At 40.2% G+C, this 24,721-nt stretch overlaps 2 protein-coding genes across 2 annotated transcripts; one reads left to right on the top strand and one right to left on the bottom strand.

Moving 5' to 3' along the window:
• The first annotated feature begins 1,352 nt into the window (after positions 1–1,352).
• On the top strand, positions 1,353–16,677 carry slc35e1 (solute carrier family 35 member E1). The gene is made up of 6 exons (XM_084953109.1): positions 1,353–1,733; positions 3,698–3,768; positions 10,401–10,538; positions 12,310–12,435; positions 12,519–12,764; positions 13,253–16,677. The coding sequence occupies exons 1-6, from the start codon at positions 1,406–1,408 to the stop codon at positions 13,487–13,489; spliced, it is 1,146 nt and encodes a 381-aa protein (XP_084809235.1). The 5' UTR covers positions 1,353–1,405; the 3' UTR covers positions 13,490–16,677.
• A 1,713-nt stretch (positions 16,678–18,390) lies between these two features.
• LOC146372491 (prostaglandin E2 receptor EP4 subtype-like) lies at positions 18,391–21,694 on the bottom strand. The gene is made up of 2 exons (XM_084953108.1): positions 20,552–21,694; positions 18,391–19,304 (listed from the first exon to the last, which is right to left on the bottom strand). The coding sequence occupies exons 1-2, from the start codon at positions 21,362–21,364 to the stop codon at positions 18,957–18,959; spliced, it is 1,161 nt and encodes a 386-aa protein (XP_084809234.1). The 5' UTR covers positions 21,365–21,694; the 3' UTR covers positions 18,391–18,956.
• Between the last annotated feature and the right edge of the window lie 3,027 nt (positions 21,695–24,721).

Below are 24,721 nucleotides of genomic sequence, written 5' to 3'. Positions count from 1 at the left end.
ATCACTAAGAGAAACGATTTCCATGATATTTTCATAATATAACTGGACAGTTCCTAATCAAATTAACTGATACTGTCCTCTATAAATGGAAAGGAACTGATCTGATTCATCATTTAGTTAAAAAAAAAAAACTGGCAACTGATTGAATAATTCTCTCTCTCTTATTTTTTTTACATGTAATGTCAAAAAAATCTTGGTTACAAGAATTTGCTACGTTTTCAGTTTGGCACCAGATTTTTTTAGACATTTTCTTACACTAAATCAGAATCAGAATACTTTATTGATCCCTGGGGGAAATTCTTTTTTTGTTACAGTGCTCCATTATAAACCAGCATAAACAAGACAGACAATACACTAACTAAGAATATTGTATAAGTATAATACTTATGTATCGTATAAGTAATATACGTGTACTGTACTTAGTCGCAGCTCTAAATACAGCCTTTAAAAATCGTGTGAAATTACCATACCATTGTGTTAGATGGCCTGACAATGACTTTGTATGAGTCTTCAAAAATCTGAATGTTCAGTTCCCTTTTTAAACACGAGCAGTCTGAGACTGCATATTTCTACCAAGGCTTAACATCTACATCAGGGCTGGGCAGGTAATTTTTCCTGAACTCAGATCTCCTCACAATGAATTTTATATGTTTACAAACTGATAGTGTCAATGATGGTCATTAACCTTGTGACAATAAAAGAGAAAAGGCTGAGACTGACAGTTATACTGGCTTTTTACAATAAACATGTACAATAATGGGCTATGTTTAAAATGTCTATACTCAGCGTGACAGTACTTTTTGATAAAGGCACAGAGCTGTGTTTGTTTTAAAGTTTTCACTAGAGTTATCGTAGTTTTGTATTTTTTAAATTAGCTTTTATTTTTATTTCATTTTGACTTCTTGGTTTTAATTCAGTTAGTTTCCAGAGTTACGTTTGTTTCAGTTTAGTTTTTATTGTTTGAAAATGTTCAGTCTTTTTAATTTTTATGTATGGAGGCCATATGTCAGAGGCAAGGTTTAGAAAAATCAATCCAGGTATTGCAATAAAAACATTGAACTTTTTGAAAGCACTTAACTCACAGTCTTATCCAGAATCTCAATAAACACGACAATCAATCAAGCAAGTTGTAAGAAAGATTTTTTTTAAACCAAACTAACACTAAATTAATTTAAATAATACAAAAGTTAAAACTATAGTATAAAACTTACTATAAAAACCTTGGTTTTAACGCGTATTTACTGATGTGAGCTGTACACTTCCGCCCACGGTGAATATCTGTCGACGAACACTGTTGTCTTTTATTTTGAAGGGTACGCCCGGAAGCGTTCGCGGCTGTGAGTGTGACGGATGAGCTTCTCCGGTGCATCCACACCACCGGTGACTCGTCACTCCGCGCTGGAAGATGGCTGCGGTGCAGCGGACCCCGGTCAGGGAAGGGATCCGGATAGTTTCGCTGTGTGTGTGCTGGTACACGGTCAGCTCGGGGGGAAATGTTGTCAACAAAATCATCCTCAATGGATTCCCGTACCCGGTCACGGTCTCTCTCTTTCATATCATCTCTATCGTCGTCTTCCTCCCCCCGCTGTTGCGGGCTTGGGGAGTCCCCAAAACAGAACTGCCGAGCAGGTACTACTGGTGGTACATCCTGCCTTTAGCTTTCGGAAAATACTTTGCCTCCGTGTCGGCTCACTTCAGCATATGGAAAGTGCCCGTGTCGTACGCGCATACCGGTGAGTACAGCGGCTTTGTGTTCATTTTAATGCGCCGCCACCTGGAGCCTGTCAGCCGGGGTAACTTGATGATGTGTCCGTCCTGTCAGCCGATGTTAGCATCGCGGCTAACGCAGGGTGGCACGGCATTTAACCAGGCTGTGGGCCCCACGTAGAATCTGTGTACTGTAGGTCTTGTTTTAATGAGACTAATTAATCTCGCTTCGTGTCCTCTTAATATAAACTAATTAGCTTTAGACTCTCCAAAGAATTACTAATGAGCTGCTGTTTGCTAGCTTCATAGCTAAGGGGGAGGGTCCATTAATGAGCCGCCGCGCTTCCCTAACTTAGATGTTAAACCACCATGTAACATGCGAGCCTCTGCAACTGATTTTTTCTCCTTTAACAAGCTGAAGTGACATTTTTGTGAGGCTACCTGCTTATAAATGTTAAAAAAAAAAAACGGCTAATACTTCACATAGTCCTTTAAACATTGTTATTGAGCTGAAAGAAGCGAAAGCCACCATATAATAGTGTAGGAATACTGTTGGTAACGTAAAGGAAATATTAAGATCCGGCTGTGATTATGTTGCACCCAGGAAATGTACACCAGGCTGCTTAATCTATAAAAATGTATCATAATAATACTGTCATGTCACTAATCTGAATGTTTTCTTAGTCCCTGTCTTAAGGGACAGGGCCATTTGGCACTTCCAGTACAAAGCATGAAAAACAGTTATTATCTGTTGCTAACTCAACCCTTGTTTCTGGTTGGACTTTTACAACCACATATACAAGCACAATGGATTTACAGCATCTAACTGTATAGAACCACAATATACTCTACATGCAAAACTAAAGTAAATGCACATGTAAGAAAAATATAGTGCAAGATGCATAAATTAAAGTATTAATACTAATCTGAATCACAGGGGTAATCTTTACAGACAGCTATCAAACAAATGTTGTAAATTTAAAAACCCTGTATGGAACTTTTGTCTTTTTTCCCCACCCTATTTCTTTTTCTGTTTTTGCAAATAAAAGGTGAACCTTCTCATTTAATAGGACCGCAAATTACAGCCCCCAAAAGAACTATATAGTTGATCTGCATTTTTAAGAAAAAAAGCAGGAAGCATGTGCCTCTTATCCTGTGAAAGATGGAAATACACATATTAAACCCTCCTCAAGTTCAATTCAAATATTTCCCGTGGTATGTATCAACTGCACCTTTTTGAACTACTTTCACCTTTTGTATCTATTGTGTCATTTAAAGATTATTCCATTAATTTAGTTTCCGCTGACTCCTGGAACTTGTTGTGGCAGATGAATTTCATCAGCTCTGATTTCTCCACTCTCTCTTTTATTACCTGCAGATTCTGCAAGTTAGCAACACATGTTGAATTTCTCATTAATTGCACCTTCAAACTCCACGGCACTGTAATGTAGCTACAAGTTCCAACTTGAAACAACTCTAAAAGTCTCAATTTTATTTACTTATTTCTGTATTAAGTCTAGCAGGTACCAACTGATTGACCAGACCAACTGAACTGACCAGATAACAACTGATTTAGAGCAAGTCTGTAAATAAAATGTCACTGTAAAATATCTTTGTCGCCTCTGACCTGAGTTTTGGAGCCACAGCAGTTGCATCAGTGTTTTTACTTTAGGAATGAGCTTCTAACCTTGTGAACCTACACAATGATCATTCTATCTACTTTGTGTGACGCCAGTACTGAGCACCTACTCTGGCATTGTTCTTCAGAAAAAAAAAAACATAATGATAAACTGAGTTGCGCTTTAGTCTGTGTTTAAATGAAACAAGTGCAGTCGAGGGAGGTGTGCAAACCCCAGGTTTGTGACAGGTTGGATGTTTGACAGAGGTGTGGGCCTAGCTCTGACGTACCGTGCCTACTTGCTGCTGTTAATAGTTCATGTTTGTTCAAGAAAAAAGAAACTGACGTCGTTCCTTGTCATGTCTTTTACAGTCAAAGCTACAATGCCGATATGGGTTGTGCTGCTGTCGAGAATTATCATGAGAGAGAAGCAGACCACAAAGGTGAGTAGGTTGAGCACAGCTAACGACAAGGCCTGCTCTGTCTGAGACTCAGCAGTGGTGATGTGGCACAGTGCTGCTGTGTCTGTCCTGGATCTCATATTACAGCCATCTGTAGGGGCTTTTGTCCACAAAGTTGATGAAACCTTCTGAGGGAGGGTGGAGGTGAGAGAGGAAGAGGGGCTTTTTTTCTTACACCAGGTGACCACACTCGCCTAATAAATTCCTATTTAACCCCCCACTTCTTCTGTTATTTAGACAGTTGTGTTTGGGGCCATGCATACCACAACACTGTGCATTAGCAGTACATCAATTGGTAGTTCAACTAATATCAATTAAATATATCGTGGAGTGCATTTCACTGCAAGGTTGCATTAAGGCTTTTTGTTAGTTTTTTGTCTCAGTCTGTGCAACAACAAATTGTCGCACTTTAATATCACAATTAAAATGATTGAACTGCACTGCAACTAAAGATTATCTGCATTGGTAATTGTTGCCATTCATCGAGTGCGCTTTGAAACGTGAGACAGTAGTGGTGAGTAGAGCACGGTGATATGACCAAAAATATTTATCACGATATACATTTGAAAATTTGTGATAACGATATAACTGACGATATAACTGACACTAGACAAAATACTTTACAACTCCACAACTTTATTAGTGCAAAAAAAACCTCATCAATGTATTTTCACTTAAACAAGCAACTGTTTTTTATGTGCAGTAAAGTTATATAAAAATTTAACAGTGCAAATGCAAATTCCTTGCTGACAGTGGAAATTGGCCGACATATCCTCAGCATAACCATGTATAATATCCACAAAACTTAAAAAGAGGTTATACACACACAATACGGTGATATTATGTTGAAGCACAGTACGTATCACTCCGCGAGGCTCCTGCCTACGATAGCCGTAATGCTCTGACAATCCATCAAGTGGTGCATGCACGTTTTACCCATATTCTGTCGTCATATTTCATTTTCTTATCATTGCCCAACATTATACCGGTATTACCGTGAACGGTATGATATGGCCCAGCCCTAGTGGTGAGTCAAAATGAAGATGCTGGACGCAGTTTCTGTTCAGCATTTAGTTTAGCTTTAATTTTTCTTTTTCTTTTTTTAAATCCAAAGCATAAATTCAGAATCGACTGGTTAGCGTTTGAGCACGAGTGATGCCTGGTTCATCTTTTGCACTGGTTGTGGAAGGCAAAGAACAAACTAGTAGGGTGCATGTAGAGTGCATCCTCCAAATAAAAGGAGCTGAATCCCCTCCAAATTGTAACTGCTCTTTCCATTGTTTTTGTGCTCCACCTTCCCACAAAGTCTCACTGACAGACACACAGCAATGATTAAAATAGTTTGGTGCAGGAATCGCCCCTCGCTCATGACGAAGTATACACAGCTCTTAATAATAAACAAAGCATGATGGGAATGTAGGAGTACAGTAAGCTGTCCAACTGTTGATTATAATGTGGGAGTTATTCTGGTGTCCTTAATGTCATGACGTTTTTAAGTAATTAGTTATTTGGTTCATGTGTCATATAAACACATTAGTGCTGAGCTCATATTTCCTTAGAAAAAGAGAAAGCTGCATTGACTTTGATCAGACTTGTATTAAATTAGAGTTAAATGAGAAAACTCCCTTCCTGAAACACCGATCAAGTTTCTTATATTCCTTCACCAAATAAAATGTCTTTTTTATTCAAAAGAAACGATCCACTTTAAGACTATTTTAAATTCCATTATCAATAAAACTACTTGAGCTCTGTCCTTCAAGTGTTTTAAATGTGATTGCGGACTCTCTGGAGTGCAGCTTGCAGACATAGAATAATGGATGCTTGAAATCTTCGAATATTTGGATCTGTTATCTCTGGCAGCAGATTTGAAGGTCTGTAGAAACCATTATAATACACATTGTAATGGCACCCAGCACATATCCTGTCTTCTTATTGGTAAAAGATAAACTTCCTGCAGGCATGTGAAGGTACATAAATCAAACTAAAACCTTGTGCTCTGCCTGCCGTACATAAATATGAGTATTTCAAAAATTCATATTGGGAACATTAGAGATAATACCTTGAAACTTTTGGATGTAATAACAACAGAAGTCAGCTTTTGAAAAATATTAATTTCAATATCACATTGAACTTGGATATAAAAGTGTGTGTGTTTCATTCTATATTCAGGCTTTAATATAGAAACCAGGCGCTTAATTGTAATAATTTTAATGAATGTTGTATGCCTTGTATATATGAGAATAAATATACTATCAGTCCCCTACCTGGAAAACATGTTTCTACTGGTTTCCATATCTGCTGTCTGAGATCAGACACTCCTGAGAGTCTATATTCCTAGCCCTGTAGTACCAGATTTTTACCCTATAACATCTAAAAAACCTAACTCTAGTAGTTAGGTTCTAACTACTGATAGTGGGATCTGTATTGCCCAGTATCACAAATCCCAGAATTCCTTTCATGTGTAGCATCCATTTACTGGCTTTAGACTGAGCTGTCAGTTTAGTTTCAGTTCATTTCAATCCAATGTTATTTCTATAGCACCAAATGACAACAACAGTGACCTTTATACTGCAAGAACATACAATAATATATAGAAACTCCCAACAACCAGGAAGCTCTTGGCGACAATGGAAAGGAGAAGGGGAAGACGGGTCTGTGGTATAGAGCCAGAATGCATCACTTTGCATTTTAATAGTTATTAAAACAGTTATTTAATAGTTATTAAAATGCAAAGTGATGTGTAAACACACAGTGAGTAAATAAGACACACTAAGTGCATCATGAGAAGCTCCCAGCAGCAGGGGCCTATGGCAGGATTCAGGTTGACCTTGTTCAGGCCCAACTATATGTTTTATCAAAAAGGGAAGTTTTAAGTCTAAACTTAAACATAGATGCAGTGTTCAAAACCTAACTGGATCCATGGCAACAAAATGTTTACACAGAGCTTGCGTCATGTGAATGTCTTCAGAGTCTGAGATTAGCACGTAATGTTTATCTTCCAGTTCAGTGTTGAAACGGGAGGCAACATGGCTCTGATGACCTCTTACTATGTGTGAGAACTGAAGTTGTATGAGACTTATTATAATATGTCTCATAAAACACTTTATCAATGTATAATGTTTAAAACATGGACTTTAATTATGCTTATGGTTATATTTTAGGTAAAATTGGTAGACTACATGATATTGGATGGGTTTTATGTGGAGAGCACCTTGTCAGCACAATGCAATGCAGTCCACTGCAACACCACTGCGGAGTGTAATTTAAGCTTTAGTCTAAATCTCCAAAATAATTTGGAGCACCTGAATTAGGACACAAATCTGGGCCTTTACCAAAATAGAAAACTCCTCCCTAAAGGTTCAACGTTGTCCCCACTGTATATTTTTGTGATGCCAGTAAGTAGACCTGCATCTTTTTCTTTTTTTTTTTTGGATGCACCTGCACTTTTGATGTGTTATCAGAAGTTAACTTTTAACATGAGGGTGTGTGAACAAGTTTTTACTGGGAACTGTTTCCTTGTAGTGCATCCAGTTAAGAGACTGGTTAATTATTAAACAACACATTAATGGAGCTAGTTTAAGTATGTTGTGCTGCAGCAGTTCAGTTTGGGTCACAATGATACTAATGGAAATTTTGGGGGGTTTAGCTCAGTTGGAGGCTGTCTTATTGGTCTTGTGCGTTTTGCTCATGTGAGATAAAGAGTGGTTTGATAGCTTGAGAGCATTTATTTGCTGTTCAGTGTTTAGTTTGTTTTTTGTTTAGTTTGGTTTTTTTTTAAGTTTCAGAGTGGTTTGTTGGGGGCTGAGTGGGTGAGTGTGTAGGTGCACAAGTGGGTTTCATAACAAGTGCTGGACGCTGTATTTCAGGATGCAAATGAATCTGTAGATTAGCTGTTCTCCTCAAGTGTATGTCTAAGTAGAGTTACCAGGTCCAGCTGCACACTCTGGACTAATCGCTGTGCTGAAGATTAGAAATACACGAACACACATTAACGTGAAATTATGTCTTCTTGTGCAGTTTAGCAACCATTTTTGGAAATTTTTCACTTCTCGTTATCTCTTTATTTTTCAGTGGGTGAAAATGTGGTCATGTTTGGGTTTTATTAATTCAGTGTTGGAAATGTTGCTTCACATTTTCTCTGAGGTGCTGACCAAATTAACACGAACCAATGTTTATCCAGTCATATGAAAGAGTTTTTACACGACTCCATGCACTACACGCTTACTGCTTTCATAGGAGTTAAGAGGATAAGTAGCAGCCAGGAGCTACTAATTAAATGCCCTTGAATAACTGATCATCAGCAAGTGTGACCGCCTCTATAAAAGCAGTCATTTTGGCAATTTGCTGGTCTGGTGTTTGTTAATACAGTGCAAAGGCTTCCCATCAGATTCACCCCAGTTCATGATAGTAATGTTAGCAAAACACTGAACAAGTATGACTTGTTTGGAAGGGTTCCCAGGAGAAAGAAATTTAAGGCCCAACTTAAAAGGTTACATCTAAAAAAACTGCAAGGCTTCTGGAACAGTGTCCTTTGGAAAGACGAGCCCAGAGTGGAGATGTTGGGCCATAATGCACAACGCCACAATCGGCGAAAACCAAACACAACATATCACACCAACACCTCATACCTGCTGTCAAGCACGGTGGTGGAGCAGTGATGGTTTAGGCTTGTTTTACAGCAACAGGAGGGCAACAATAACCATGAACCAAGGCCACCTGTCTGACAGTAAAGCCAGTCCCAAACTGAGTTAACAGGCAGAATGGCTGAAAAAGAAAACAATCAAGTTATTGCATCACGCAAGTCAAAGTCGAGACCTCAACCTGACTGAAGTGCTGTGGCAGGGCATAAAGAGAGCTGTGCATAAACAAAAAAACCACACACCTCAATGAAGTGAAGCAATGTTGTGAAGAAGAAATTCATCCACAATGATAGTCATACATAGGGCTGTGCGATATGACAAAAATTTCATATCCCGATATAAAACATCTATCATCCGATAACGATATAAATCACAAAAAATGTAATATTTTCTGTAAATTCTGTGACTCTCGGGTAGGTGAAGCGTTTCCAGCTGGGCGTCGTGTACCTGGAGTCGAGTGTTCTAACCGATGCATGAAACTACACATTTTTAGACATAAGTTGTAACGGCCGCCGTTTTCTTTGTATTTCTTACACGGCGTGCTGCGGGGAAAAGCCTGTTCTAACGTTTGAGTCTAAGGTTTATTTTTTAGCACCTGACAACCATTTTTTTTGCTTCTCATCCGTCAATAATACTTTTTCACGTGATTCCGTTTATTTTGAAAAGTCTCAACAGGATCTTGAGCTTTATTGTGAAAGGTTTATGTGGAAAATAAACAAGCGGACATGCGATGCTGTTACCGTCGTTGTTGCTAACGACAACTCATAAAAACAGGCGCTTGTCCTTCGGTAGTGTGGTTATATTAAATATAAGATTAAGAGAGAACTTTAAGAAATTAATATAGCCACTACAGTGATCATCAAAACGATGAAAAAAATATTGCCGTAAACAGTTTATTTTGCGACACCACGAAACAAACGATAGCGTAAAATGAAACGATAGACGTTTTCATATCGTCATCCGATATATATCGTTATATCGAACAGCCCTAGTCATACAGAAAACAGTTACTTTTAATTATTGCTATTAAAGGTGGTTCTATAAGCGATTAAATCACGGAGTATAGAGGCCTGTGAAACGTTTCTTTCACATCACTGTATCATTAGGAGGCACCAAGCTGCTCACATTCTTACTCATTTGGCTACAATTACTACTTTCTTTTTTCAGTTCATCTACAACAGCGGTCCCCAACCCCCGGGCCTCGGACCGGTATCGGTCCGTGACTCGTTTGGTACCGGGCCGCGAGAGTTGAAGCTCAGGTGTGAAATGTATGGTTTTCAGGGTTTTTATCGGTTTTCAGCGTTATTTTGTTATCGTTTTTATCGTTAACTCGGTTTTCCTGGGTCTTTTCATGTGTGTTATGAATAAATCTTCTTTTTTTCGGTACCGGTACTAGTTTTATTTTGTTGTATTTATCCGCGACACCTTAAAGGCCGGTCCGTGAAAATATTGTCGGGCATAAACCGGTCCATGGCGCAAAAAAGGTTGGGGACCGCTGATCTACAAAATGTATTCACTAATAGCTCAATCAGTGAATCATCTGGATGTTGTGAGACAACAGAAACTCTCTACTTGTTTATCTTAAAAGTAAATTTTACTATTTTCAAGACAAAGTTTCACCAGCTGTTCAGCCAAAACAGATATTTATAAACACATGTCATCTGTAGACTTTGAGTTTGTTCCTGATAAGCTACAGGTGTTACTGCCAGCAGTACATCAGCACAGTTTGTCATGGGAAATACTTCTCTCTCTATGTTACTGTTACTGTCTGTTAGACCATTATATTGATTGGATGCATATTTATGAATGAATTAAAGCAGTTCATTGATTACAAACATGGTTGCTAATTTATTTTTATAAACCTGCCATCTTTGCTAGAGAGTGCAAAATATTTCCTGCGCTGGAAATGAAATTTCCTAAATGTGTTGCTTTAGATGTAAGTGATGAAACAGTTTGTGCTTTGTGTGGTCTTAGGTGTACGTATCGCTCATTCCCATCATTGGTGGGGTGCTGCTGGCCACAGTGACCGAGCTGTCCTTTAATATGACGGGACTAATCAGCGCTCTGGCTGCCACGCTCTGCTTCTCACTGCAGAACATCTTCTCCAAAAAGGTAATCCACCCTCATGTTGTTATGTGACACGTGTGCTGATCTGCTGATTTCGTTTTTTTTCTCTTCTCTGAAAAATGTCCAAATGAACCAGCAGACATTGTTGGAGACTTCCTGTTTTTTCATTCAATCATAGCCACAGTTTAACTGCCACTTTTTGAGTCTCAAAGGGTGGAAAAAAGTCAATGTAGGATCTCCTTCTCTTAGCTGTGGTTTCCTACTGTGATGGATCATATGACACATTAACAGAGAGGAAATGAATATGCACTCAAGGGATTTAATAACGCAGTATTACTTTGAGGAGGACAGGACAATCCTCCTGATGAGGAGGATTGTCCTGTTGCATTCAAACAACTTCACAGGTTTTTCCTCCAGCATCCCAGTGGCACGATCCCACTCAGGTTGCCCCAGTCTTGGAAATCTCACACGTCATTTTTTCCAAACCTGTGGTGCCTTTTTTTTTAATAGGCTTGGGTGCGTTAGCCGGATAAAGGTTTTGTGACGACACAGGATTGCTCACAATAATCAGTCGGGTGTGACCAAGTCTCACATGTTATCAAAAAGGCAGCTATAGTTTTCTTAACAGATGAAAGGTCTTCCCAGATTGGGCCAAAAAATAGAGTGGTGCGTTATTAAATCTCTTGAGTGTATAATAAAGAAATGGAGATTTCTGAAAGTGTGCTGAAATGCTTACAGAGTTCTTTATATCAGTTTAAAGACTAGGGCTGCCACGATTAGTCGACTAGTCACGATTACGTCGACTATTAAAATCGTCGACGACTAATTTAATAGTCGACGCGTCGTTTGAAGCTTTGTAAGATCCCAAAAGACGCAGGAATAAGTAGTAGGATTTAAGAGTGTAATAACGCACTGAAACAGAAGATGGCAGCACTGCATGTACAAGGATGCCAGCTGCCGTTAAACCCCGAAGAAGAAGAAGCTGTGCCCCAGAATTCATAGCGCAGCCCAGCTCAGTTTCCAACAATGGCGGCAGCTAGTTAGTTTTAATATTACTCTTATTATTCTTTCTGGATCACAAAATAAAGTTTAACATATTTTCAGGCGAGAATGTAGCTGTGTAAACTTCAAATATCTGCTCAGTTTGTCAAGACACCACATACTTTCAAAAGCGCCCCGACGTTTTCGGAGACGTCTGTTACCCACTAGCACGATAGCTAGCTGGGGGAAAGGCTCACTAGAGCCCGTGAGAACACCGGACTCCTGGCAAATCGTTTTCAAACCCACCGCCGTCTTTCGCTACTCAGGTTAAACATGATATATAAGTCACTTAGATAACTTAAAAATGTTATTGTTTGGCTTTTTTTAGTATTTTATTTGTTCCTGAGTGAATCGGTTTGGCTGAGATTAAAGTTATAGTTTTTACATAAACATCAAGCAGACAACTGATCATCAGAAGTGTGAGATGCTCGAGAATTTACTCCGGTGTCCTGTTATATTTTAGATAGCAAGGAGTTTATTAAACTTCACCGAAACAATCTGCAAATTTCATTAAAATTTAATAAACTATCATTTTGTCTTCATTTTTAGTTAGCACATACCTTAAACACTTAAAGCTGCAAGCTAATTATAGTTATATGAGAGCAGATGGGTGCTGGTGCAATAAGCTGTACGTTTTACATCTAATGGATTTGATTAGTCGACTAATCGCAAAAATAATCGGTGACTAGTCGACTATCAAAATAATCGTTTGTGGCAGCCCTATTAAAGACGCATTAACAGAGTTGCAGCCTAAGGTTTTATTGTGTTTTTACAGGTGTTGCGTGACACGCGGGTCCACCACCTGAGGCTGCTGAACATTTTGGGCTTTAACGCTGTGATCTTCATGCTGCCCACCTGGGTTCTGGTGGACCTCTCTGTGTTTCTGGTGAATGGAGACTTGGTGAGTAGCAGTAAGAGTCTGGCGTGAACTAGAGCCGCCTCGGTGACCGTGAGCTTTATCTGACGTAACTCCTTTCGTCTCAGACGGATGTTTCGGGGTCCATGAGTACCATTATCCTGCTGCTCATCAGCGGGTTCTGCAATTTCGCTCAGAACGTCATCGCCTTCAGTATACTCAACATCGTCAGCCCGCTCAGCTACGCCGTCGCCAACGCCACCAAGAGGATCATGGTCATCAGCATCTCGCTGCTAATGCTGCGAAATCCCGTCAGTTTGACAAACGTCCTGGGAATGATGACGGCTATTGTCGGAGTCTTCCTTTACAACAAGGTCAGTCAGCCCAAGCGAAAGTTCATTATAAAGATGTGCATTTAATCCATTAAGGCACGATGCAACATGCACTTGCTTCTGTTGTTTAAAGTGGATGTGATGCAAGCCTGTTTTATGTCATTGTTGTCAAAACACACACGCTATAAATAATTTCACCTTTCTTACGTCGTGGTGTAAGAGAAACATACAAACGTTGCACTTAGAGTTCAGGGTCTGGAACTTACTGTCTCTAAGTGATCTGCTTCTCTACCAGCCCCCAAGTCCACTTACACTCCTGTCCTTGTTTATTTTCAGTCCACAGACTGCTTTGCTTTCACCCTTAAAGGACTTCTTCCAGTAGTTTTACCATCAATCCAACTTGAGCTGCTTTCCTTTTTTGCACTCATTTATCATATTTGAACATTTTGACCTATGTGGTCAGTTCAGGTGATCCAACATTTAAAACCTGGTTGATTTCAAATCTTTTTGCTCTTGTCCTTTGCCAACAGGCCAAGTATGACGCTAACAAGGAGAAGAAGCTGCTGCCGGGCTCCAAACAGGACCTGATGTCCTTTGACAACCCGGCGCTGGAGAAGATCCAGGCCAACGGGTCAGTGCCTTTCCCCCACAGCCCGGAGCAGCAGCAGCAGCAGCACAGCTGGAACCACGTCCTGACTGACCACTTCCAGTACAGCCAGCAGACCTACACGACAAACTACAGCAGCAACCACCAATATGTGGTGTAAAGGAGGACTCGTCCTCACTCTGGTAGCTGTCATAGACATTGCTGCGTGTAGCCCGGCAGCTCAGAGGCAGGTCTCAATCACCTGGAGACTGAGGGCTGTTTGTGTTGAAGAATGAGGTGTCTGACATCACGGGCCAGTCATGTGACCTCCCACCCCTTCTCTCTCCGTGTCTAATCTTCATTTTGAGTCAGCTTTGGTGTAGGTCTTTATTTATTTCTTTGGTACTGACTGAACGCGACGGTTAGAATCTGTTTGTATCGGCCAGGAAGGTAGCTGGAAAAGGATCTCCACACAACTGCTTGATTTTTGTTTTCACTACCAGCCATAACATTCTAGTTTGTTTACTTTGAGAGGAAAGGACGTCATGTGTAACCATCACTGTGAATGTTGACGTGCACCGAATTACGAGTCTGTCGTGTCTTTTAGTTCAGTCAAGGTCCTTAAAATTTTTAGGTTTTGGCATTTCATGTCTTTTTTTTCTCTCTCTCTCTTTAAAATTTACTTGAGACAATGTGGGGAGATACAAACTGTTGAGTTAGTCATCAGTGAATAAATTATAGCCTTAACGCTGATGGGAGTTCTTGGGAATATAGTGGGTTTTGTAGGTTTGATCTGATATTGTGATTGGCAATGTTTTCAGCACCAAGTGTTAGTCGTTCATTCTTTCTGTCCAGATTGAAACATATCAACAATCAAGATGGGTTGTAATGATATTCTATATAGTTAAAAACCTCACAGAGCCTCTAGCATAGCCACAGACTGTATACATTCAATCGATATCCACACTCCCACTAATAAAAGTGCCCAATTAGGAAAAATGCTCCAAATTAAAAGCGGATAACTCCATTGATGTTCATAAATGTTTAATAAAGCCAAACACTTATGAAAACCACATCGTTGAACGAAGAGCGAGACCATTTCTGTTATCTAGAAAGGTCAGTGACCTCATACAGATCTGTGCTTCTCCCTGGTGAAACAGAAAATAGTTTACTGTATTATTTGTTGGTATAAATGTGGCTCAGGAGGTTGAGCGGGTCGTCTACTAATCAGGTTGGTGTTTCAATTCCCGGCTGCTCGTCAAAGTATCCTGAACACACCGACACTCTAGTTTGTGTGTGCGTGGATGTTAGCTTAGAAAAAGCTCTTGTATGATTATGTCTTTGAATGAATGAATAAGGCCTAAAATTAGATTTGCATAACAAAAGATGTGCAGCTTCATACATGAAGGATGTATTTGTTTCTTCTGTATCCCACCACATAAAATATAATGGAGGTGTTTTTGTTGTCATGGAGACTTTTTTTTTTTTTTTTGGTTTATTTGTATTTATCAGTCTGCTCTGTCAGCCTGAACCAAAAGCTCCTCTGTCATGTTTCAGTTTTTAAAAACAGAACGCCGTGTCGAGTTTGCACGTCTTCAAACCACTTGATGCGTTTTCTTTTAATTTGTCAACACTGGCGTCATAGTCACTGGACAGAGGTTTGGATTGTGCAATGAAAGATTCACCTGTAATTTCAGGTGGGCTTTCTATCGTCACTACTGATTGCATTACTGAGCATCTCTGTAAAGTGCAGGAAGACAGTTTTTCTTTTTTTTGACTCTGTTGCTTTCGAATCGAGCGCCGGTTGTGAGCTTGTTTTCTTTTTTGGTTTTTGGGGAGGGTTATTAATTAAATGCTGTCACAGTATTCAGTGATTGGTGGGTTTTTCCCCACCACAAACCAGTGTCTCCAAAACGTGTCTGTTTACTCCTTTCTAGATTCATGGAGAAAACTAGCTATTAACTGCCACCATGTTATTTTATTTTTTATTAAATTACATACTGAAATTTAAGTCCTCTAAAATAATTCTTACACTGAGTAATCAGAAACATTGCAATACAACCAAACTCGCTGTCCATTGTTTTGAAATATAGTTTGTGTGTTGTTGTCTGTGGTTCACTTTGAGGCTGTCTGTTGTTTGTGTTGGCCTTCGTGACATTTTCCCCACCGCAAACGGTAACCATAAATAAAAACAAACAAAGTGATGAATTCAAACTTCTATGACTTCAGCATCCATTTCAAATGTTAGATTTAATCATCTCAGCCTTTATCTACTGAACAGCATAGTTTCAGTTTTGCATCCGATGGGAAAAATGTGATTGTGTCACTCATAGTGGAGTGACGGCAGCAAATTAAAGAGCCCATTTCTTTACTTCTGTGGAAGCGCTCAGTGGTTTTGCAGATGTTTAAAAAGTAGTTTTAATAAAAATCAGTTTGTAAGGAGGGGAGATTTTGTTTATAATAAAGATCCAGATATGTTTTAATGAGTTGGAGCCCAAAACGGAGCTTAAAGATAAAGAAACGTGCGGTTTTATTTATTATTTCACTGCAATGTCTTTGCAGTTTATGCCACTGCTAATGTGAACATTGACAAATCTGAAATGTTTCAGTCTTGCAAGATGCACGGGCATGATTTTAAATCTACAATAATACAAGTGTAAATTGTTTTTGCAGACAGCAGGAGGGAACTCTTCACCCATTAAGAAAATGACTCATCTTCTTCTTACTAGACTGGTGCAGTAATTCACAGATCTCAGATGGGAAGTATCGTATTAGATGAAGAGCCAAGAAAATTTTAGAAGTGTGATTTACAAAGAAATTGACACGATCGCGTCACGGCTCAAGAATATTTTGCTTCCAGTCACATGCAGAGTGCAGCTAACGGTTTCAGACCATCTCGCCTTTTCTACGTGTTTTTTTTCTTTCTTTTCATCCTCACTTATTTCTTCCTGTTGCCAAAAGAAAGGGTGTAATCCTTCTGATGCTGACGCGCCACCAGAGAGAGGCCTTCTGTCAGCTCGGCCACAAGACGTGGAATTCCTAAACGATAACGCGTAGGACACGTGGACGGTTCATGCCGGCTCTCTGTTTCTGAAAGTGGGAGAAAGTTTGAAAGGCGAATTATTTTAAATTTCCTCTCTCTGTCTGTCATAAAGCTTTTTAATGGGATGTAAATGTTGACGAGAAAGGGGGAGAATACTTTGTAAAACTTGTATAATTATTTTTGTGTCTCTTCAATGGATCTCTAGAAAGAATTTTTACTTAACTGATGTTTTTAGATTTTTATTTATGGTGTCTGTGTACAGAAATGTTGTACAGGGGGTGCACAGTCTTGTCTGCTTAAATAAATACACAATTGAAGACTGAAAATGTTTGCGTGTTCTCTTAACTGATAAATGTTTGATGAAGAAGTATGAATAATGAATAGTATGAATAAAAATCCCAGTATAGTAAAAGTGTTAGCAGCCAAATATTCTTAAAAGACCTCTGCAGTAAAAAGGTTTCTTTCTAATAAGGTTTAAATATTGATAATGTGTCTTGCAGTTAAGGATTACCATCTATTGCTTAAAGTGTTAAAGGGAAATAAATTATTCATGATATGAAACCGCATCCCAAAGATGCTCTGTTGGATTGAGATCTGGTGAGTCCGTGAACTCGCTGTCATGTTCAAGAGACCAGTATGAGACGATTTGAGATTTTTATCCTCTGAAGCGTACACTGTGCTCGTGAAGGGATGGACACTGTCGGCAACGATACTCGGATAGGGAGTGGCGTTTAAGCGATGCTCAGTGGGTTTTCCTGGGGTCAAAGTGCACTGAGATCATTAGACCACCAGCAGCCTGCCTAAATCTGACCCGTCCATCCAAATACTGCAGCAGAAATTGGGATTCATCAGACCAGGTAATGTATTTCCAGTCTCCTGTTGTCCTGCTGCTGTATAAATCTGTTCAGCAAGTTTCATTCAGACATGTTCTTCTACACACCTTGGTCATCTCAAAACATCTGTTCTCCTTTGACCTCTGTTTTTGACAAGCCATTTACACTCAGAGAAACTCCCTTGACTGGATGTTTTAAATCTTTGTGCAGGAAAATCCCAGCGGATCAGCAGTTTCTGAAACACGATTAACGTCCCTTAAATCACCTTTCTTCCCTGTTGATGCACAGTTTCAAGTATCAGGTCCAAGTATCTTGATTATGTGTGTGCAGCGTTTAATTTCAGGAGAGCGTGTATAAATCTAACATGACATTTCAGTTGCTCTGTTCTGTCATGTATGTTTCTTCCTGGCCTCAAATGTGTGCTTCTTCACTTAAAAACTTTCCAGTATCTCTGCCACTGTTGTGCAGATAATATACAAAGTGGTGATGAATAAAATGGCAATTTGGTATTTGATTAGGAGCTAAAACCTTATTTATCTCCCAGTTTCCCAAAGGCAAAACCACATGTTGATGATATATTTTAAAAAATGTCAGTTAGTTCCCCCTAGTGGGCACAAATTAATAATGCAGCACAAATGTCAGCACTTTTAAGTAGAACTGAATGATTTACTTGAAGCTCTGAGTGTACGGTGTCATGTTTGTTTACACCAGACTGTGTTTACAAGAAGTCGGTATGGTAACAACAGGCACAAGTTTCTTTTATGTGGCTCCACGTGATCTTTCAGAGGAGGACGCACATCTGCAGCGTGTCTTTGTTGGGCACACGGAGCTCACTTTCTCCTCTTTCCATGTTATGATGGATGCTGGCAGCCTCAGTTAGCCACCAGTGACAGCTCTTTAGTGTTCCTCTAAACAGGAGTGCAGACTGTTAGCATTAAGGCGAAAGTGTTTTAGTGCTTACCTGCCTACACATAATGACTAATGACCTGATTTCCCTGCATCTGTTTTTTGGCGTGGTGGGGTTTTTTTTGTTTTGTTTTCAATGTATTTGTCATAAAGAAAGAGACAAAGTGGATGTGGTTTTTTGCTTCTCTTTCATCCTATGTACTTTTTCTTTGTTGATGTGACCTCTCATCATTTTCACTTGGCTCTTATTGCGCACATGAGTTCATTTCAGGACAAAGACAGTTGACTGATTTTCTAGTGCAAACATGAGTCTTTATTACAAACAACCATCAGCATATTTTGGTCAGTGCTTTATTAATTTCATATGTTTCTCCTGATGAAAAAGAAATAACGAAACCTACACAAACCATCGGGGAGTTTTCCATAAACACGGTTGGAGCTGAGGGAGGATCCTGTCCATCACAAGAACCATCTGATGGCTCTATGGCACTGTCAGAGACATCTAGAGGAAGGTGGAAGGGGAAAGGTGGAGGTGAGCCCCATGAGAGACGACATTCATCTAGTGAAAGAGTGTCTCAGCTAGGCGGAAGCCACAAGGGGAGGTTGGACAGAATGGAAAGGCTCGATCTATCATTGCACTTCAGTAACAACAACTCAATCAAACATTGTTTCTCTTTTCTTGTCAGCCCCGTGACACACAACTCTTTCAGTCAATAAATAATCCTCCAGGAGCTCTGGGGATCCCTCCGTGCTGTGGGCCCACCACATCTTCATCATCAGCGGCTCTGAGAGACAGTCTGTGGCCGCATGTGAAGCTCTTCACGCCACCATAACGCAGTAAACATTCATCGGTGTCAAATATGTGCTCACTCAGCAGAGTCAAGTCTGCTGGAGGCTCTCTCCGTGTCACGCGGAGTGAATGTGACAGTAGCGGGCAGCTGAGTGATGATGCTGGCGTTGCACATCAGCTGGGTGAACACGCTGCTGTCCTTCACAATGCTGGTAGTAAACAGGGTGGTTTGCGTTAAAGGAGGGGAGCTGCTGCGGCTGCTGCTGCCTCGCCTGGATAAACCGAGGAACCGGCGGAACAGGGACTTCCTGAGGAGGATGTAGATCCAGGGGTCAAGGATGGGGTTAACTGAGGCTATCCTGATGGCAGCCAGGTCTGCTTTGAAGTTTTTTTCATCACTGAAGCAGTTTGCAAACACACGAACCTTAAAACAGAAGAAAGGAGCTGTTATAATATATTTCTTTAGACTGTTAACAGCTCATAAGCAGGAAGATTTCCTGTTTTGTCATCTTAACAAAGAAAAGTCTGTCAAATCAAATTCCTGGATTCCTGGATTGAATGAGCAAACTCAACATTAAGGCGGTGTCCTCATGTAGACTACACCTCTGGTTACAAATATTTTGCAAGCTGTTTGAGTTGCATTATTAATTTCTGCTATTTGGGTTTAGCTGGACATTGTAAGTATAAAAAATAAACGTTAGCTTTGAGCAGAAAATGACTAATAAAGTCTGTTCTGGAGACAGGGACTTTATTTTCTAACACAATAAAATCCACATTGTTTAACACAGTGTAAACACTTCATGGCTTTTCTGAAAAGCCAAAATATAAAGTCTCTGTATGAGGTGAAGAGAAATGATCAAATTTTATCCAATTAAAGGCAGATTACACCCTGCACCAGTAACCAGCCTGTTGCAGACAACCATTCACAATCACACCTATAGGCAGTTTAGAATGAACCTAACCTCCTGTCTTTGGACTGTGGGAGGAAGCCTTAGTACCACAGTACACAGGCAAAATAAGCAAACTCCACACTGAAAGGCTTCAAACTCGGGAATTTATTGGTGTGAGGGAACAGTGCTAACCACTGTGACCAGATAATGACTGGACTTCAGAAAACAATATAGAATATATTCATCAAATATACAAGAATATTTGATGAACTGGCATGCAAGTAAAATGCCTAAAATGTGAAGGTAGCCCTACTAAACTGTCACCAGAAGTTTTCAGTTGTAGTCATTTTAATGATACATATTGTTGTGTGTGTGTGTAGGATATATATTTATCCAATTATATTAAGTTGAACTTCTGGAGTATCTGATGCTGAACGTACTGAAAATATTTGCTGGAATCAAGCAAACTGAGCAAATCAAGCACTACGTTCGTCCACTTTTAGGTCCTTTTACAGATTTAAGTAGTTCCTCGTTATTTCACAGGCAGTTGTTGCCTGTGAAATTCAGGCTAACTGCGTGCATCGCTTTAGAGGAAAAATACCAGGATAAGCTGGAAAGTGGGTAAAATTATTTTGGCCAGTTTTAATTAAAATGCATGTTTCGCACTGCTGTCTCGATACTAATCAGTACAATACTGGTAATTCCTCGTGTTTATAAGTGCCAGGCAGTGTTACACCAACGTTTCTCTGCGCACCACTCGTTAATTAAAGACTTCTCTTACCACTAGTGGGGCTGAGCAGGCCAGGACCACCACAGAAGTCATCACCAGCACCGCGATCATTTGAGTCTCTGCGGCCGAGGACAGAGCTCTCCACCTTTCGCGGACGCTGCCTCTGGTGACGGGCAGCTGCACGACCCTCTGGCGCATCATCAGCAGCGCGCCGCACACCGCCAGGTTCAGCAGGATGGTGCCGAGGATCAGCAGCAGGCTAACGACGCTGTACAGGACGAAGTAGGTGGTGGACACGGGGTCGTGTTTCCTCCAGTCGATGAAGCACCAGGTTTCGGACGGCTGCAGTGTGCTATTCGCCATGCCCATCATTGGGAGGCAGCAAAAGAAGATGTGACTGATGTAGATGAAGAGCAGAAGCTTTTGCGCAAAGCGTCGGTCCACTCCCCACCGCTGGTAGGTGTACGGGCAGCATATGGCCAGGTATCGCTCTGCTGCCATGGTGCATATGATGCTGAGTCCGGTCAAACCGAAAAACAGCAACAAAAAGGACTGAAACTCGCAGACATGTTGGTCCAACAGCACATTGGGGTTAAGGTAGTTGGCTATAGTTATCGGACTGGCCAGGCAGGTGCCCAGCAGGTCCGTCACCGCCAGCCCGCACACCAGCGTGTAGAAAGCTGAAGATTTGCGCTGCTGTCTTGATACCGAAAGAACGATTATTGCAATTAAATTCCCAACGGCACCTCCAGCAAACATAAAAATCGGTAAATTGATTGATTTCTCGACACGGTCTGTTTGTGAATTCTGAGTCGTGGTCTCGTTTATTGAATAAGGTCCGTGCGTAGAGTTTGAGCTTTCCATTTCTATCCACGAGATAGCCTTAGTTAGAGACGCTACCTGTGGTGTGTTGTGGGTTTGGAAACGCAGTTCCTCTTCAGCCTACTGCAAGAGACGATAAGGACTCAGCAGGGGCATGTTCTCTGGTAGTCTCATCCCCTCTGCTTTCCAGTAATCCAGAAGTTACCGAGAGGTCGTGGCGCACAGTTGTGGGCTAAGTGGTGGGTTGTCTCTAATATACTGAAACATCCAGCAGTCTGACAGAATTGATGGATAGGATTTCCGTTCCCTTTCTCATTTGTCAGTGAGCCGTCAGTGATTCTGTCAGGAAGTGAACTGAACGATGTGGGTAAAGAGACGACAGTGTCACAGATGAGACTTCAGCGGAATTTTCTGTGTTAGATATGAGTCACATTTGGTTACAAACAAAGATCTAAACGTTTGAGGCAACTGCTAGATTAAGTGATGTGCGTTCGATGCGCGCAAAAACAAACAGTAAAGTTAAATGTGATAACTGCGCCTATAGCCGCTTCCAATAACACTGTTAATAAAATAAAATTTAAATGCCAATTACTCGTTTAAAGTTTGCCCCACCCAAACACTGTACGTTTGTTTTTATGAATGTGAGGTTAATTGATAATGGATGGATGGATGATGGATATTTAAATGAAAGAAATGCAACATATGTTTACGAGCATGGTGCTCCAAACCTTTTATCTTTAATAATCCACACATATTACTGTAAACCTTTTGCTAAAGTAACTTAATACTAAAAATTGTTTATAGTGGGGGTGTCAAATATGAGGCCTGGTGGCCAGAATTGGCCCAGCAAGGACTCCAATTTGGCCCCATGGATGGCTTTAAATGTGATGGCTTTAATGGCTTTTAATAGTGAATGATGGGCTTAAGTTTTGAACTTTTGTCAGTATTTTCATACGTTTGACAGCTTTTCCTACTAATAAATATCTCTCCCACTGACAATCATAATACACTAAAGTAATAAAGTAACGAATCAATAATTAAATGACAGAAACGTTTCTATTATTTCTTTACTTTACTTTTTATTTACTATAGAAATTTCTGTTTTGTCTTTCTTTTACAGAACTTTTTTTGTTCCACTTATCCTTATCAGGGTCACAGGTTGGCTGGAGCCTATCAGGACTTTTACAGGGCAAGAAGCGGAGTACACCCTGGACAGATCAACACAGAGACACTCACATTCCCTCCTATGGGCAATTTTTATCATATCCACTAAACCAAACCCCACTAACTGCATGTCTTTGGACTGTTGGAGGAAACCAGACTACCCACTCAAACATGGTGGAGAGCCATCGAGCCAGATGGTGGAGTCGAACACAGGACCTTGTTGCCGTGAGGCCATAGTGCTGCAGCACCATGTTGCCCTTTTCTGTTATTCTGTAGTAAATGAAAGAAATTGTGGCAGCGTGGAAAAAATAAATATGTTCTCTGTAATTTTACACATTTATTTCTTCATGCTGTATAAGTAATTTAGAAAAAGATTTACTGTTGAAAATGCACTTTTTGTTTCTTATATAAAAAATATCTCAGGGATCGTAAATGTGTAGTTAACTGTCTTTAGAGTGACAGGAAGGGGAGTTTCACAGGTCTGGCTCACTTAACATCAAAGTGCGTCGTATGTGGCCAGCCACATAAAACAGTCCAGTGCATGAGTGTAAGCATAAATACTGTACTCTGTACAAATGCATTACCATTTTGTTGGTTCATATTCAGTAATGATTAAAGTCCCATACATTTTGGACACCAACTACTATCAGCCACAGAAAGCTATTAAAATAAGAGCACGTTGACTGCAATTGTTTTCCATGAAATGTCATCATCTTTTTCTGAGGAGTATTTCTTAACTAGAAATGGGTGGCTTGGATTTTCACATGTGGTCTAATTCATTCCAGAAATTGCAGATGTAATAAACAACTTCAGAACTTACAAATCCCAAGCAAATTAACTACACATCTGTACTACTTCCTATTTTTCTTATTTGTTTTTTAACTCGAACAAATTAATAACGTTTCTGTTTGTGTGTGATGCTCTTTCTTTGCTCAGCAGTGGAAGAAATTATATGAGCGGGAACATTACATCAAGTGGAAAAGCTTTTGTCTATCATTTGTTCCATAGGGTTTCTGAGGGTGCTGTTTTCCCAGTGATGAACCTCTGGGTGCAGCACGCACCTCTGTCCCAAACAGAAGTTATTGTAAATGGTAGTGAGGAAGAGCAGAGCCCCGACAGACAGCAAGAACACCCGGGACGTCATTGCACTTAGCCTGCTCCGACTCTCCAGCCATCACACATTCATTACAGTGTGACTTATGTTTACAGTGAGGAGCAGCGGAGAGGGGGTCTCTGTCAGCAGGCGACCTTAAAAGACGAAACAAAACACCTCTCTGAGAGGTAAACTGCTGCTGCTCATGCCTGCTCATGCAGACAGAAAGGAGCTGGCAGACTGGAAAAACAAAGACACTTAAGAGATGCCAAAGCCTGGAAACTCCAAGAGCAGATGCAATGTTGCTCAGTCTACAGTGAATCACGGGATATTTAAGACGTCAGTGGTTTATAGACTTCTCGAATGCTGTAAAGTTAATGCATTTATTGTAAATGCACTTAAAATGTATTATCTCTGTCTGTGGTCTCAGCTGTGGTCTGGCGCTATAAAAGTGTCTGTGACTTCACCGTGTAAGGAAACAGCACAAAAAAAATCAGCCTTGTGCAAAAGTCTTGAGCCACCACACATTTGTTCATATTTTGCTTCTTGTATTTAAGAAAAAATAAGACTTTCTGAAGGGTCTTCAAGCTTTTTCTTTAGACATTGGCTGCTTTTTCACTCATTTTCAGTCCAGTTGGTAAGCATGACCATTTCAGAGGAATCATTGTGTTTTTTTAAGCCACTTAATACTGACCTATGAATCATTCCAGCATAAAAAGTCACCTACACTACACACAACACTGGCATGAGGCAGTGTTGTGTCTACAATAACAGACAACTTAACAAAGAACTAGTTGAAATTATATCTTTAGGCATTTTGTTATTAATAGTCCGTCACGTATGCCTGTTTCTTTTGTTGAATCTACAAAAGAAAAGATAAGTGTGACAGGAATGAAAATGGTACTTTTATTTCTACAGTGTTGTTCAGGAATATTTCAGCAAGCTTTGGAGTGTGTCCATAAAAGAATGCCGAAAAGCTAGAACAGATGAACAGTATCTTAAAGTTATCTTCTTAAAAAATAGGGAAAGAATCTTGCAAAGACCTGACACGGGAGCTGAGAGAGTGGATCCACCTACTGTTCACTGAAGCTTCATCAGATTTGACTTCATCAGGTATGCCAGATTAAAAACACACCCCAAAC

The sequence above is a fragment of the Perissodus microlepis genome, chromosome 15 (assembly GCF_051167445.1).
Source record: "Perissodus microlepis isolate ML-2025 ecotype Zambia chromosome 15, ASM5116744v1, whole genome shotgun sequence".
Taxonomy (NCBI): Eukaryota; Metazoa; Chordata; class Actinopteri; order Cichliformes; family Cichlidae; genus Perissodus; species Perissodus microlepis.
Note: the sequence above shows the minus strand (reverse complement) of the source record. Positions and strands in the feature narration are given on the sequence as shown.

Coding starts and splice junctions, on each gene's coding strand:
- slc35e1 (XM_084953109.1), top strand. CDS start 1,406: ATGGCTGCGGTGCAGCGGACCCCGGTCAGGGAAGGGATCCGGATAGTT. Junction 1,734..3,697: donor CGTGTCGTACGCGCATACCG/GTGAGTACAGCG, acceptor TGTCTTTTACAG/TCAAAGCTACAATGCCGATA. Junction 10,539..12,309: donor AGAACATCTTCTCCAAAAAG/GTAATCCACCCT, acceptor GTGTTTTTACAG/GTGTTGCGTGACACGCGGGT.
- LOC146372491 (XM_084953108.1), bottom strand. CDS start 21,364: ATGGAAAGCTCAAACTCTACGCACGGACCTTATTCAATAAACGAGACC. Junction 19,305..20,551: donor CCTGCTCAGCCCCACTAGTG/GTAAGAGAAGTC, acceptor TTCTGTTTTAAG/GTTCGTGTGTTTGCAAACTG.